Below are 16,654 nucleotides of genomic sequence, written 5' to 3' on the forward strand. Positions count from 1 at the left end.
GGTGCTGCCCTCAAAACTACCAAAGACTGAATTAGACAACCTGAGCCAAGGTCATGTGCTACATATTGTATTAAGTTAATGCTACCATCTCTACCCATGTATTTGTTCAGATCCATCCATCTGCTGTCATAATATGGGTCGTGGGTGACCTTGAGGTCAGCTGGGCTACACGCTTTGCATATCAACAAACAAGCATTCACAATAAATGTGTAGGTTACCGTATTTTCCGGACTATAAGTCGCTCCGGAGTATAAGTCGCACCAGCCATAAAATGCCCCAAAAAGTGAAAAAAACATATATAAGTCGCTCCGGAGTATAAGTTGCATTTTGGGGGCAATTTATTCGACAAAATCCCACACCAAAAACAGTCATGAACGAGCAACAACAGGCTAAACGATAGGTATGCTAACGTGACAAACACAAACAAAGAGCTGAGAACGGGCCTGACGTAACATATAGAGTGATTAAGGACAACTATTACATGAAGGACAACAAACAATGAATAAATAAGAGTGTTGAATAAATGATAAATAAATAATAATAAATAATAATAATAAATATAAGAGGACCAAAAACGGAGCAAGTGTACATACAGCAGACAGTGGACTTGGATATGGTGCTTTAAAGTGTTAATTGGTTTATTTGATGTTTTCTCTATTTTTTATGTTTTGAATATGTTCAAGATAAAGATATAAAAGCATGTGAAGTGATCAACTATACTAAAAATAACATGGGAAGTGGTCAACTATACTTATAAGTGATGTCTTAATGTTCAAGTAAAAATTTGTGGGAAAAAAACATATATAAGTCGCTCCTGAGTATAAGTCGCCCCCCCCCCCCCCACCCAAACTATGAAAAAAAACGCGACTTATAGTCCGGAAATTACGGTAGTTGAAAATGGACTAGTCTACAAAAAAACAACCTATGAGAATTGAATAGAATAGAGTAGGAATAGACTTACTTAAGGTCACTTCATTTAACCTTTTAACTACATTGTTTTTACTCACTACTCCAAAATATTGTTGGTTCAATGTGATTGTACTGCTTTATGCGGGGTATAAAAAAAAAAAAAAGCAGGCATACTTAAAACTAAAAATATTTTGGATCTCTTGATAGTGAGATCAATATGAAAATATCACCTCCTTTAAAGATATAATTTTGCAGCACACACACACATGCACACACACACGGTATATCCTAATTAATCCCAATTATAAATGCAAATGAGGACCATCTTTGATTAAGAAGCAGCTAAGTTCCTTGTTGGTTTGTGATGTCCTCCTTTGATGCAGCCCAGTTGTGGAGGAGGGAAGGTAGACAAAGAAGTACTGGGACACTAAAAATGTTGTAATTAATATACAAGTGCTTCATGTGAGACATTTCTAATTACTCCCAGCCCCTCCCTCTGTTACATCAGACACACTTTTGGCCCACCAACTTCCTCTCTGTTCCGCAGGATGCTGTGGAATTACAGGCTAATTATGCAGAGGCGGGCACTGGGATTCATCCGGCCTCACAATTTACATATGCACTAATTATGCTGAAATTGAACTAATTATGAATAATTTGGCCAATTATTGGTACTTTCTCATTAGATTTTTTTTAAATGAGTTCTAGGAAAACGTATGTAAGAAGACACACAAAGGAAAGATGAGAACTCTTTTAATGTGGACAAAAAAGAATAGTTTTTCTGTAACGTGTGTATATATAGCACACAAACTATTGCAAATTTTTAAAATTGTGGTACATTTAGTGGAGTTAACTATTAACAATTGTTAAAGTTTGACTGAGAAATTTAGACAATAGAAGAGTTGTTTTTTTTTTTTAAATCAGTATAGGCCTCAAAGTTAATTTACTTTATTTGCTCTTTGGGCGAACATTTCTTGGAGGTCAATGGGGCATGCTTGTGTGGCCTGTCATGTTATGTCATGTCAATCCCGCATAAATAACACATTGCCCTCTCTCCAGTTCATATTACTTTATTCAGATTTAAAACATCTTCAATCTTTACAATGTACATGATTCCCTTTAATTCCGTGTAGGTGCAAAACAAACAATGGTTTCCTAAATCACGACAGTACGGCCTGCATAGATGTATACATCGGAGGATTTGGCTTTGTGTGCCTACACTGCCCACTTCTGGACAGTCATGGTAGGAGCAGCTTCTTCTGCAATCATTTGGAAGACCTTTTATTAGAAACCTTATATATAACGTGATAACCAAGACACCACCTTGAACCATTCGCAACAATTATTATCTCTTGTTAGGCTACAATCAATTAATTTATAAGTTGTTTGGCTTTGTTTTTAACAACCATTGATCCGCACATGTGAAGTGTGGTTATTTCCGTAACCTGATATAGACGTCTATTTTAGGTTATTCTATAGACCTAAAATAGACGTCTATATTAGGTCTATGTGTAGACCTAATTTAGACGTCTATATTAGGTCTATAGAATAACCTAAAATATACGACAAATTTAAATCCATGAAATATTAAACCCTAAACTAGGTTGTATAAATAATGAACAGAGGTTGCATTGTTTTGTATTAATATAATTAGTATAATTTTATAATTGTTTCATAACAACATATAACCAGTATGCTTGTTTACAGTCAAGCTCCTCTGAGGATGACGTCACCGTCGCAAGCAGTCCGACGACGACAGCCACATTGCATCAACTGAGAGATGAATTGGGTCAGGCAGCACTATAGCTACATTTCAGCACCGTAAAAAGAGGTAGTTTGGCAGAAGGTAGGAACACATCTTTATTCCATGACTGTCTGACAACATTTTTATGATAAATCTCTTTGCTGTGCTGTACAATAATTTTAGTTGATTAAACTGTCACCCACCAAGCAAAACCACCACAAAAATGAATAAAAATAAATCTTAAATACACTGACTGCATTAAAGGACAGTATTTATGTTCCAGAGCAACAAATCAATGCTTTAATACACACCACTACAACATCTATTTACAAAAGTAGCAAGACTTCTACATTAATATTTAAATATACACTATGTACATTTTGTCACATGTAATGAAGTTATGTTTTGCAACAACCAAACAATTAATAGTTAGATTTCAATTTGTATCTAAAATCTATGTCATATGTTGGTTGAAGGATTCCTAATCCAGCACGTGACTGGTCAAGAGGTGGGACTTTGATGGCAGGGTCCAGAAGTTCCATTTCGAAGTAAGCCAGAACTAAAGTCAAGAACTGCTTAATTTCATATATGGCAAAAAATCTGCCAGGGCATTTGGTGACTCCAGATCCAAAGGGCATGTAGAAGTAGCGTAATTTCCTGCCATTGCGATAGAAAGTCGTTTTCTCCTGACCAATTTCATCCAGAAATCGGTCAAATTTATATTCCTGCAGATTCAAGAGGACAGAAATAGCCAATAAGCAAACTTGCTGTATATTACGCTGATCTTATATATCAACTTTGAATGCTTCTTACATAGGGATCTTCATAGATTTCTGGATCGTAGTGCAGCATAGGAGGATAAAGGGCTATGACATCATCTTTGCGTATATGATATGCTTCCTGGTTGTCAAGGTGAAGTAAAAAGTCCTCTTTGGCAACTCGCACGTTCATGGAAGCACTGGATAGACGCATGGCTTCCTTTATGATACTGTCTGTGATTGAAAGATAGGTCGATATAATATAAACATAAAAAGATCAAATGAACTTGCAACAGTTTTCTTAAAGTCTGACGTGTTAAAATGCTAATATCAATCGACTTATTTATTGCAATGAACTCACCCAAAACAGGCATATTGTCCAGTTGGTCCCTTTTCAGGTTCAATGTGGGATCACACGGGTTAATGGTCTGACCCGATGCCTCCAGTACTCTTTGCACCTCCTCACGAGCTGCTTTCATTGCATCTGGACTTCTACAAATAGATATAGGAGCAATGTGGTCACTATTGCATGTGCACTATTTTAAAATCAATAGTAGGAACTTGATTATGGCTACTGGAGAAATTAATTAAATAAATAAATTCATAAAATATATACCATAAATTCCGGACTATAAGCCGCACCGGACTATAAGCCGCACCGGCTAAAATTCAGGGATATTTTAGTTTTTTTCTTACATAAGCCGCACCGGACTATAAGCCGCACGTGCACATGAGTTTTTTACAAAGAAAGACAGGACACAGAAAGCCGTAAAAATCCATAAATACGCCGCGCCGCCATTTAAGCCTCAGGGTTCAAAGTAACCTGAATAAAATGCATTAAAAGTTCACATTCATTACAACTTGTTTTTGGTGAGCAAAATGTCAGAAGAATTGAATTTAAATGCTGATTGATTGGGTTTTAATACAATTCAGATGGTCCAAACAGCGCCACTGCTTTGTGTAATCTCTAAGAGAAAGGGTTTAGAGCCCTTTGACGCAGGTCACCTAGCGTGCATTCCTACTAAAGCTCATAATAGTCACAAGCAACACAGCCAGAATAAGCAGCAGCCATAGTAGTGTTTCAAAATAGTATTTTTGTTGTTTTTTTTCTTCAAGAACCGCACAACAGGGGTCCACAGCCTTTTTACGAGTGTATAAAAGTGATGAAGTCATCACAAAAATCACGAACAAAATCTTATATAAGCCGCACCTGACTATAAGCCGCAGGTTTAAAATTTTTGAAAAAAGTCGCGGTTTATAGTCCGGAAATTACGGTACATAATGGTGAGTCATTAAAAAAAAATTGTCATACCTTATCATGTAAAAAAGACTCCAAAAGGTTGCAGGCAATGTATTAGCCTGTGAAGCCCACAGCAGCGCAACATGAGTTCTGGCCTTGCTTACATCATTGAAGGTAGATAAGGAATCATTAAGGATCATCCTCATTGAGATTAGATCCGAAACATTCTCCCTCTTGGATAAGTTTTCAGCATGCATTGTTTTTGCTAGATTCTACATATTTTTAAGAGGAAAAAAAAGGCACAGAAATACCAAAATGAATTTTTACATCATAGAGACATGAGATAAATAGGTTATCATTTCATCCAATCAATTTCTTCTCAAGATTGATACTGACCTCTCTTGCACTGTAGGCACTCTTAAAGACATGAATAGGGAGGCCAGCCACCAAAGCTGGGAAGATTTTGTCAAACTCCTTGAAATTTTCCAACGTATTCAGCACCAAGGCTTTCTGAGCTGCCTGCCGGGCTTGGCATTTATCCCCACCAAGATCTTTACCGAACAATGTAAGATAGCCAGACTCAAACATCACCTGGAGGACAAAATTTAAAGCGGACCAAATTAGTTTAATCAAGTCTGTGCTATGTGGCGTACAAATGGAAAGTTATTCGCTTACCTTGTAGCAAAAAGCAAAAATGCCATCTACTTCCCAGCGATCCATGCTGGGACTGAGCGTGTTGGACTTCAACATTACATCTTGGAGATGCTCCATCATGCTGTCAATTAGTGAGGGCAATGCCTCACCTTGCAAAGTCTTCAAAAAAGTCTGGTGAAGATTTTCCGTGGTGTGGCCATGTCGAGGGTCAAAACTATCATGGCCGAATGCCTGGTGAGTTAGTAAAGAAAATTGACATTAAAAATGTCACATTACGAGTAAAACAAACATTGACAAAAACTTTAGAGCTTTCAAATGGTATAAATTCACCTTTACTGATGTAGCAAAGTGGAATTTCCTCCAATCCAAGTGTCTACCTTGTCTGATGACTGAGTGGTAAGAGAAGGGGTCACACAGGAAATGAATGTACTGGCCCGCAATCTTGCAGGTGAAAATGTGGCCATACTTCTTCTGGCGGCTACGGAGGAACTGGAGAGGGTTGGCCCCAAATTGCAGAGCACAACCAAGGTATGGTATCAAACCATTTTCAACTGCGGGCTCTCCAGATTGCCTGTGGACAATGAAATAAACCAACTACTTGATTTACTGAGTCACTATTATAGCAAGCTTAAACTAACAGAGGTTTTGTTTTAGCTTGATAATTGATGTTTTAAAGGCAACATTCGCACTTCCAGTCAATTTTTTTCCAAAATCAGATAAGAACAAATTTTAACGAGCGATGGCTTTATATCCAAAAATGTATTTTTGACGCTCATTTGAAAAAATATCTCATTTTTGAGGTATCATGATTTGCTTTTTTCTCAAATTTTGTGCACCCAAATTGAATATAATCTTACCTGCGCCGTGTCCCCACAGCCAGCCAAAGGATGCAGCAGAACCCCACCAGCACTGCCCATATCAAAGCGATGCTTATTATCATATTGGCAACAGTAGTAATGATGGGATGTTCCAACAAAATAAAAGACTTTCCCGCAGTTGTTTGACAATAGATCAAAAATGTGTAATCAATCAGTAGTTTTACATGTGCATGAGTGCGTATGTGCCATTGATCAGCATGAGAGTGATGGCACATTCGCATGGAGGAGGTTTTTATAACACATTGTGTCTTGGGGTGGGCCCAAAGGCGGACCAAAAATTTGCATTATGTCATCACTGAATATGAGCCGGGTGATGATTTGTCACTATTTCTTAGTCACTCCGATTGCACCAGATTGTCTATTTATATCCTTTAAATAATAATCCCCGATGTGGAACGTTATTAGATCTTGCAAGTGATTTTAACTCATTTGTACATACCATCTATAATCAGTCCAAAAGACTTTTCTATCAAACACATGTGTGCAATGACTGAGTGGGCTTGTGTGAATGATGGCCTTGACCAGAGTCCATGGACAGTGTTACCTGAAAGACATAAGGGTTGGTAAATAGATTCAAGGTCTCTTCTTTGCGCTTGTTTTGTTGTCATTGTAACTATGTGTGATGAGGCAGATGGGGGAACAGCATGTGATATGTACTTTATTCAATTCTGTGTATCCAGCGAACACGTGTGTGGGGATAAAGTTTAACTGTAAAATACACACACACACACACAACCTCAATTTAACAGACTACTTTGGAGAAGGGGTCGTTTTGTTGGGCAAATTACTTCCAAAATGTAATTAGTTACAGTTAATAATTTAATTAGTATTTTAATTACTTCTTCAGAAATGTAAATGTGCGTTGCGCGGTGCATTGCGCGGTTCGTTGCGCGTTACGCGTTGCGCCGTGCGTTACGCGGCGCGCTACGCGCCGCGCTACGCTGTGCGTTACGCTGTTCGCCCCAAGTCACGTCCAAATTTGTATTGTTAATTACTTTACTTTGTTGCCTGTAGTTTTTGTTTTTCCTTGTGATCACCGAAGCATCCATAGTTCTCAAAACCTTGCATTGCCTTGTCTTGCTGCCACAGCTCATAGTTAGAATTCCTTTTGTTGTTCCTTTTTTCACAATCATTTTCACTTTTTTCACTTTTTGCTGTCCTTTTGTTCCCCTGTCTGTTTGTGCTCTGCTTGACTTTTTAATTCATTTAAATAAAAATTCTTTGATCAAAGTAACTATCTGTCCATCTTATGAAAGGTCACTTGAAATGTACAGATCTTCATTGTAGAACTCGAAAGACCTGATTGGAAATTGGATTGCGGCGCTGTAAATGCTGATAAAGAGTGATATGTATTATCCTTGTGAATTCAGCTGGTCCACTTGTCAAGGTCAAGGCTGCAGTGATTGACTGACGGAGTGAGTTCTCTTGGCATTCGCAGTTGTGTGACCTTTGTACCCATGTAACCGAAGCTATTGCAACATTGAGGACTCCATGACTTTACTGTGACTCGTTTGAAAAAAACTGCAAATCACACTTCTGCTAAAACATCAAGAGATTTGTAAGATTAGGGGTTTTTTTTTTTTTTGCATTTAATGCAGTTTCGCTGTCTTACACATTGGTATCAATGAAAATTGGTCAACCTATATATTATATGTGTCATAGAATGTTTTACTTTAACAAATAATGCTTTCAGGCTCGCTTATTCACCCATACTGACCTCACTCCAGTCATCTGTTGTAGTTAACATAAGTTCACACTCAAATAACCTGGAATGGCTCTCGCTCTCTTAGGTCACTATGGGCTAAATTGGATCTGACTTTATGGAGCTCTGGATTGTTGACACATGAATTGTGACGCATCCACTTACTGTACATGCCCAAATTCAGAAGTGGAGGTTTCCAGGGACTAGAATGAAATGTTTTGATTATGTTACATTAAACATGACCAGACTAAAATGTTGTTTGAAAGGTAGTGATTTATCAGTGTCTTGCAAAAATGATGAATTAGTCATCCACCAAACCAAAAGTTGAATGCTGATCCCCAGAATTTGAATGCCTTTATTACAAAATACCCCAAAAATGCACATCTTAAATATCAAGACAACATAACAGCATTAGAAACACATTAGTCATTATCAAATAAATGCAAAATCATTGAATAATTTAAAAGCAATTCTCTGAATGATAATAGAATGTGGATTGATAAATGCATATTCTTTAAGATCATAAATTATTTTCACAGTTTAAACTGCTTTTTCTTTTTCTCTTAATCCACCCAGCTCGAAACCCTAGCTAATGTTTAGCTATGTGTGTATGTTACATAAGACTTTTCTATGCCACTTCTACTCATCAGGTTTGCTGTCCAGCTGACTTAGGGCAAGAGTTGGCAGAAACGAGAGGTAGTGGAGACTGTCTCCACTCAATTTAAATAGAAAGCCTTGTTTTAGTTTGTAAGGTAAACAAAAATAAATGATCTATTTTATCTTGTTTTATTTGTAATTTTGTTTTATTGTTTTGTTTAGGGGGCGGCTCGGTGGAGCACTGGGTAGCACGTCCGCCTCACAGTTAGGAGGGTGCGGGTTCGATTCCACCTCCGGCCCTCCCTGTGTGGAGTTTGCATGTTCTCCCCGGGCCCGCGTGGGTTTTCTCCGGGCACTCCGGTTTCCTCCCACATCCCTAAAATATGCTTGGTAGGCCGATTGAGCACTCCAAATTGTCCCTAGGTGTGAGTGCGAGTGCGGATGGTTGTTTGTCTTTGTGTGCCCTGCGATTGGCTGGCAACCGGTTCAGGGTGTCCCCCGCCTACTGCCCGTTGACCGCTGGGATAGGCTCCAGCACGCCTGCGACCCCCATGGGGACTAAGCGGTTCAGAAAATGGATGGATGGATGTTTTGTTTATTTAGTTTTTGATTGCGCTTTACTGTAGTACTGAAGGATTCTGATACAAACTCTATACCAGTAGGGGCGGTAATGCACCATGAAGAACAAGATGAAGAACAAGATGAATAAGAAGAAAATGAAGAAAAAAGATTAAGAAAAAAGGAGTTTTATTTTTTCAGACTACTATTCACTCGGCTGCAAGAAAGACATATGGACATTAGCCTACAGAAAATGTTCACACTAGAGACAGCTGTTACAACTTCCTCCACAGTTACCTGAAGAATATGGGATTACTGCACGGAATATAGAGCTACTCGCTACATTTTATTTTATTTTATTTTATTTTATTTTGGGGAGGGAACCTCTTTAACCACACTCCAGTCCAGATGATGGCGGTAATAATCCGTAAAATCTGATTGCCAACCGCCATTAAACAAAAGATGAAGAAATAAGACGAAAACGAAACTCTGTTTTAAACCGCCGTAAACGCTTCAAGTGCTTTTTTTGTCTGTCACTGATGCGTTTGATAAGTATTCATATCAATTATTCTTTTGTATCGAGCTAATAATGAGTTTTGTTCAACCAGCGCGGTTTTATAAACATCTGCCAGTATGGATCGTAGAGGACCACCACGATGTAAGTCAGTGCTACTGTGTTGTATTGTATTGTACTGTATTATATTGTATTTACTGTACTTGAGATGTTCCAGCGAGTGATGGCCAGGTAAAATAGTTAATAAGACTTGAAGTAGGGACATGACTTTCTGCCATTTTTCATGAGTTGATTTTGATGTGAGCACGTCGCGCAGGTCGCAGTTCAATACTTGTCAATCTTTGGGTTGTGAAAAAAATACAGATATTTCGTTTTCATCGGCGTGGAAAAATGGGGAGATTTTTTTTTTTCATTGGCGTATCGGCCCACAATTTCTTTAGCCGCAGGGGTTGGGGGTTATTTGTCAACCGTTTTCTTGCCATATAGGGATTGTCACCCGGTGGTTCGCGGCCCTCTAGTGGTCCCTGGCGGTATTGCATATGGTCCGCGAAATTGGAAATGGAAAATAATTGTAACGTTTTTAAAAATAGAATTGATTTGTTTTTATTTTAGACTTTATTTATTTTACGTCAACCAAATCTATTGCAGTGTCCATGCATTCGTCCATCGGGGTTTGGCTCGGAGAAAATCAGAGCTCATGGATTCTCAGGGTTTTTATGAACTCACAAATACCACAAAAATTCAACTTGCGGGCAAGGTTAGAGCTAACAGGTTTACTGAGTGAATGGAAAATATCAAGCTATTTCTGCAGACATTTCTGTGTGGTTGCAGTTTGATCATTTAAACAAATAAATGCAATCCATTTTCAAAATATAAGCCTCATTTGTTCTTGTCTCCTCTAGGTGGTGTGCCATATATATCGTGCCATTGCAACAAGACATCTCCCCATGAAGAACATTAAGCTTATTCATTTAGACTCCCATCCAGATCTACTAATTCCTGTCAACTTGTGTGCTGATACAGTCTTTGAAAAGGATAAATTGTTTAGGTATGTTTTGTCTCCCTTAAATAGCATATTGTTATGGTAAATGCTCACATGTATTAGATAGTAAGACTGACATTGTGCTTAAAGCCATTAATTACAGACATTTTTTTTTTTTTTTTTAGTGAGTTGAGTATAGAAAACTGGATCATGCCCATGGTTTATGCTGGCCACATCTCTTGTGTGGCATGGCTACACCCATACTGGTCACAGCAAATCATGGAAGGGGAACACAAAATGACTGTTGGCAAAGATTCATCCACAACTACCATCAGGTATTATGCACAAATTCTAAATTGGTTTTGATTAGACTATTTTTTTTGTATCTTTTACACAATTCTCTCCATTTTTGGCAGGGTGACGAGTAAAGATCATTACTTCCTCAGCGATGGCTTGTATGTTCCAGAGGAACAACTTGAAAACCCCAAACCCTTCAAATTAAATGTGATCAAAGTCAATCCCGTTAATCATCAGCAACCTTTTGCAGGTATGTATTCAGCAGAGGTATCGTATCATCTCCCATCGGCATTGCCAAAATATTTTGCTTTTTTCCGCCCCCCAAAATAAATATTGCAGAAATGAAAACAGAGGAAGATTCTGAGACACCGCTTGCCAAGAAACCTAGAAGAGAATGTCCACAAGTTGGGGACACCAGTTGCTCTCAACTCCTTCCAAGAACTGATGTACCACAGCTTGAAGATGCCAGGCAAGAACAAAGCTGCAGTGTAAAAAGAGATTGCAACGATGGAAATGAAGAAGGATCCACAAGTTATGTTGTTGAGAGGATATCATCTGTCCTGAATCAAACAGAGCCATACATTCTGGATATTGACTTAGATTTCTTCTCCTGTAAGAATCCATTCAAGGAACTATATACAGCGGTACCTACTATGGCTTACTATTTCCATTTTGTATTTGTGGATGTTCTTACTGTGATTGTTTTTGTGAAGTGAGTGTGCGGAATTTTATTTGCATTTACCATGCAACATAATTAATTGGTTTACGGTCTCTTTTTGAAGGAGGAATATACCATCCTTCAGGAACTCTACAGCTTCAGAGGACCTGCTCCGACAGCTAATGAGGTCAGACTTCCATAATACTCCAGAATGAACACTCCTAAATTTCAATATGTTAACATGATTTTATTTTCATATCCAGGAGGAGCTCAATGAATGTGTCGATCATCGTATTCAACAGTTGGAAGACTTAGAAGCAGCATTTGCTGATCTGATAGAAGACGATCGAGAAGAGGTTGTTTCACGTTGGGTTGGCAAACTTGGGTAAGGACAGCTTTCCTCAATATTGACCAAATGTTCTCTCTTTCTTTTCGTTTTTTTAGTCCCCACAAAGAAATGACCAGTGGATAATGACTTTTTTGTGTCTTCAGAAAGGCGTGTTTTGTCCGCCTGGTTTCCAGTTTGAAGTCACGAAATCCTCACCCAGATTATGAATTGGTAAGAATGATCAACGATTGCCACAGATTAATATACGTAATAATGACTCTCTTTTTGCATTGATTGTAGGCATTTTTCAACTTGATTTTTTCTCACTTGTTCACATCTGACTTTGTACATTGTTGTCCTTATTAGCTATTGATTTTTTTTTTTCTCATCCTCAGGTACATCAGGCAGGTTTAACCTGTGACTCCATCGAGTTGCCCCATCATATTAGCTCTGATGAAGAGATCGACAGACTTGTATCAGCTGTACAACGGTTTCTGAAGCACCTACCTTTACCTACTCTGGTGACAATGTCCAGGTGAACAATTAGTTATGTTAGTTTCAGAGCCCAATGAGTCCAGGGCTAGTTTGGCATTATATTATTTATATATGCATATCTCTATACAATGAACCCTTGCTATAATCCAATTTGTCTTCACCAGTTTTTGCTATTTGCTCATTCTCTATCCTCTTTATATAGATCTAAATAGCTAGAGTTCACTGTACCTACAAAGAATTGTGATTGATTGTATTCTGTTGATGACTTTTATTCTGTCTTGTGCGTTTTTATATATGTTTTAGATCCAGTCTCGATGAATACTGCCCTGTAGAACAAGTGGATTTAGTCCAATGCAGAATACTGACTGTACTAGAAAAGCAGTATGGACCATTGGACATACAAAAGGACTATGAAAATACTAAGACGGAGGTTCAGGATCATCAAGCTCAGACCCCATAAGGACTCCAGGACTGTGATCTAAATTGTGTTTTTTCAAGCACTGTCTGCATGTAAATTGATATTGTTGTATGTTAGTTTCTGGTTTATGCCAAGACTGGTAAAAACAACATGGGGAGAGCGGTCGTCGTGAAGGACGATCAATCCTGCAGGTCATAGGTTCAATTCTCTAACGCAGGGGTGTCAAACTAATTTTTTTTTTTTGCGGGCCGCATTGTAGTCATAGCTTCTTTCGGAGAGCCATTACGACTGTCAACCCAAATAAATGTATGAGCAGTAATAGTCATTTGGGAGCTGTGTCGCATTTCAGGTTGGCCGACTTGGTGAGAGCAACAGGCTAAGACGTTCAGGTCGTTGTCTGCGATGCAACCACATAGATTCATGCCTATGGTATTGCTAAGCTAGTAGGGTCAAAGATGCTAACCATGGGCGTCGCCGCCAAGATTAGCAAAAGAACAAAACCGCAAATCATTATACAAAGTGGTGTACACTCATAAAAATCATGCGGCACAGATTACAACACACACACACACAGCGGGACACAGCGACGTACAGTTAACCTTACACAAACACAGATTTTCATCGCCCCGCCCCCCCTTCCAAATGTTCTGGATTGATATCCCACTTATTGGCATTGACAACTAAAAATTAAACCTCATATAAGTTGGTTGCGAAATGAACTACTTTTTTGGGGAAATTAACACTTTATTGACATAATTTTCGTGCATTACCGTTGATAGAAAAACCGCCCCTGCCGACATGGCCGTGACGTAGGCACGTGAGTCAACCGGGGTGCGGCAGCACGTTGACATGTCTTTATATATCTGCTTGGACACACACCCGAGGAGGAGATTAAATAAGTCACAACGGAGAGAAAATGAGGGATATTATTTACCCCCGAATCTTTGTCATCGTCTTGTGTGCGGTGGTTTTTGTGGCAGTTTTAGTCGTTAACGGATTAGCAGGGGCTGGTAGAGGTAAGTAGCTTCAATAATCTAAAATGTTTTTAAAGTCCCTATGCGAGTGGTGCGTTGGTTGACGCATTCCCACATGACTGAATACTGTGATTTTTTTTTTTCTGAATAACAATTATTTTACATGGACTTCCTTAATCATTATCCTTTTTGGTTGATGTTACCAACTGAGAAAGTTTGGAGCTCTATTCTATTGCTATCACGGAAAAAGTTAGTGTAGGCCCTCATTCCAGAAAGTTTGATTTCAAGTTGCATTTTAAAATCGGTCTAATGAGTAAGTTTTCTGGAAAGAGTGGGTTCGATTCCTGAATCTGGTCTTCCTGTGGGTAATCTGCATGTTTCCCCCGTGCCCAAGTTCTCTGTGCTTGACTTTGTCAAGTGACTAAGTGAAATAAACTAAAATAGACTCTACCTTACCTGTGGTGCTGAACAGGATGAGTTGGAGAAAATAACAATTGTGACTTTGTTTTGCAGGTGGCTTCTCATCTTCAACAGGTAACGTGTCAGCCCGTTATGAGACCAACATTACTCCTGCTGGCTGGACCTTCTCCATTTGGGGTGTTATTTATACCTGGCTCTCCTTAATGGTCATATATATTACCCTATTTGTGTTCAGGGGGTAAGCAAATATTAGTGTGCACTGGAATCTTTTTAACCATTCATTCTAAGACCAATGGCAACTTTTTTTTCCCCCGTTTTCAACAGATCCTGGGCTCAGTGTCTACTGCCGTATGCATTCTATTTCTTCTGGCTGTTCAACATCGTGCTGAATATGATATGGCTGCTGTTGTGGGACAGAGAGTATGTATATGGTTTCTTGTTCTTCTTTTTACGCAATGCATGTTAATGTTAAAAAAATCTTATTTATCAGGAAACAATAAACAAAAAAAACAAAATACCTCAAATCTACTATGCTAAAAATTGTACTAAGTTCATTTTGTTTTTCCTTATTTAATCACTTCACTGGTTTCTTTTATATCAAACAAATTGTTTTAGGTTATTCACCTGACATGTTTCGGCGGTTTCTTCCGCCTTCATCAGAGTGTCACAGATGTGATGGTGACGCGTCTTTAATGTGATGGTGACGCGTCTTTATCAGCTGATAAAGACGCGTCACCATCACATCTGTGACACTCTGATGAAGGGGGACGAAACCGCCGAAACATGTCAGGTGAATAACCTAAAACAATTTGTTTGATATAAAAGAAACCAGTGAAGTGGTACTATGCTAAAATATGAAAAGCTGGGCCCACTTGAATCAATAACCCACATTATAAAATTCAGATTATCATAAAATATTAAACAGATACTAATTTGATGATTTTGTCATGTCTGTTCTCCATTACAGGTTAATGCTGTCAGCATTGGTTGTATTGATCCTGGTTGTGTTAACCAACCACAGTGCCTTGGGTATCTGTTGCTATGTCACAGATTATTATGGACTCTGGCTAAAAACTTATTATCCCAAAGACCTGACCTGTGTCAGAATTCTGGTAGGTGGATTGTTGTGTGAGTGCAAGTGAAGAGTTCCCTTGAAAAAGCTCTTTTTTTTTTTAGGTTTATAAAAAAAATAATTACTTCCAACCAGTTACCCGCTGGGCAGAACTGTGGAAAAGCGGTTAAATATAAAATAACAACAACAAATAGTATATAATATTGTGTTGTTAAAATGACAATCATTTCATTTGGTCTCTCTGTTGATTGAAACTTTGAAGGTCCAGAATGGTTTGGCGCTCTACACCACATGGACATCAATTGCTTCGTTGATCAACTTCACTTTAGTTCTTCAATTGTGGGGTGTGGCCAAGAGCACAGCAGCAACAGTGTCCCTTTGCCTCCTGTTTGCTGAGGTGGTGGGCTGGTAAGCTTACGAAAGACATTTTGTTCCCGGCTTCTATTCGAGAAAACAATTTTTTTGCACTTTTTTCTTTATAAAAATTAAACAAAAATGTTTTTATAGACTGCCAGATGTATTGATGCAATAATATTTATTATTTTTTGGGTTGTTGTATTTTGCTGTGGTTATGCAATCATATTTTACAATAAGTGATCTCCGTCCAGGTTTATTCTTGAAAACTGGGTACTGGATCGTTGGGTGCGCTACATTCTGACAGTGTACCCGGTTGTGATCGTGGCGCTGCTTGGAAATGTCTTCAAACATTTTGATCCAGCCGACCCCAGCCCGAATGCTATCTTTACGGGTGCGTGTCAAACTATGCAAATGATGCTGAGAAAATGCGTTACATGGAATAAAGGGGTGTGGTCAGACAATGTATGGGTTAGGGTTAGGGTCGGTTGTCACTGTTCACTTGTATACTGTTTGTGTCATTAGTTGCTCTCCTGGTGTTGGCATGTATCCTGCTGGTGTTCCGAGTCTGTAACGTCATCTGGAGAAACAAAAGGAGACCCCTCTTCTCTCTAGGGTCGGCACGACAGCTGAATTCACCTCTCGATGGAACCAAATTCAAGATCTTATCCTAGGTATAAGGAATCTTCAGACCACTAGACACAGAAACCCTTTTGACACTTTGGCTGTTGCTGTCAAACTTATTTTCTATGCCAAAACTTTGCATGAGATTTCTATTTTTGCCTTTCCAATATGAAGGTTCTTAACTTTTTATATCTGGCAGTTAATAGGTCATTATACTTGTAAGTATGAAGTAATTTGTTTGTTATCTACACATTTTAAATAACTTCTGCTAATAATCATGTACTTTTACATTGCCGTCATTAGTACATATGCCTATTAAATGCATGCCATGTTTAGCTCTGTGTGTAATGTTCAATATCCTGGTTTTTATTATTATTGTTACAGCCTAAATCTGATGACATGCACTATATATTTTGTCAACCCTTTGAAATTTTGCAGCTTGTTATATTTGATATTAAATCCATATAGTATTATTTTG

General features: G+C 38.5%; 3 protein-coding genes and 1 long non-coding RNA gene across 4 annotated transcripts; 3 read left to right on the plus strand and 1 right to left on the minus strand.

Annotated features, from left to right (window-relative positions):
• Positions 1-1,823: 1,823 nt before the first annotated feature.
• LOC125985103 (uncharacterized) lies at positions 1,824-6,270 on the plus strand. Its single transcript, XR_007487227.2, has 5 exons — positions 1,824-2,152; positions 2,617-2,755; positions 3,130-3,201; positions 5,754-5,833; positions 6,182-6,270. It is a non-coding gene; the product is annotated as an uncharacterized lncRNA (long non-coding RNA).
• cyp7a1 (cytochrome P450, family 7, subfamily A, polypeptide 1) lies at positions 2,751-6,404 on the minus strand. The gene is made up of 8 exons (XM_049747593.2): positions 6,163-6,404; positions 5,636-5,876; positions 5,327-5,536; positions 5,048-5,242; positions 4,724-4,923; positions 3,773-3,903; positions 3,467-3,645; positions 2,751-3,378 (listed from the first exon to the last, which is right to left on the minus strand). The coding sequence occupies exons 1-8, from the start codon at positions 6,402-6,404 to the stop codon at positions 3,076-3,078; spliced, it is 1,701 nt and encodes a 566-aa protein (XP_049603550.2). The 3' UTR covers positions 2,751-3,075.
• A 3,066-nt stretch (positions 6,405-9,470) lies between these two features.
• c17h5orf22 (chromosome 17 C5orf22 homolog) lies at positions 9,471-13,057 on the plus strand. Its single transcript, XM_049748415.2, has 10 exons — positions 9,471-9,698; positions 10,457-10,602; positions 10,722-10,871; positions 10,953-11,083; positions 11,173-11,477; positions 11,616-11,678; positions 11,755-11,876; positions 11,984-12,050; positions 12,215-12,354; positions 12,618-13,057. The coding sequence occupies exons 1-10, from the start codon at positions 9,630-9,632 to the stop codon at positions 12,772-12,774; spliced, it is 1,350 nt and encodes a 449-aa protein (XP_049604372.1). The 5' UTR covers positions 9,471-9,629; the 3' UTR covers positions 12,775-13,057.
• A 147-nt stretch (positions 13,058-13,204) lies between these two features.
• si:dkey-29d8.3 (uncharacterized protein LOC556220 homolog) lies at positions 13,205-16,649 on the plus strand. The gene is made up of 7 exons (XM_049748419.2): positions 13,205-13,748; positions 14,220-14,364; positions 14,451-14,546; positions 15,094-15,238; positions 15,461-15,606; positions 15,807-15,946; positions 16,078-16,649. Exons 1-7 carry the CDS (start codon positions 13,649-13,651, stop codon positions 16,224-16,226), a joined length of 921 nt encoding a protein of 306 aa, XP_049604376.1. The 5' UTR covers positions 13,205-13,648; the 3' UTR covers positions 16,227-16,649.
• The last annotated feature ends 5 nt before the right edge of the window (positions 16,650-16,654 follow it).

Source organism: Syngnathus scovelli, chromosome 17, assembly GCF_024217435.2.
Source record: "Syngnathus scovelli strain Florida chromosome 17, RoL_Ssco_1.2, whole genome shotgun sequence".
NCBI lineage: Eukaryota > Metazoa > Chordata > Actinopteri > Syngnathiformes > Syngnathidae > Syngnathus > Syngnathus scovelli.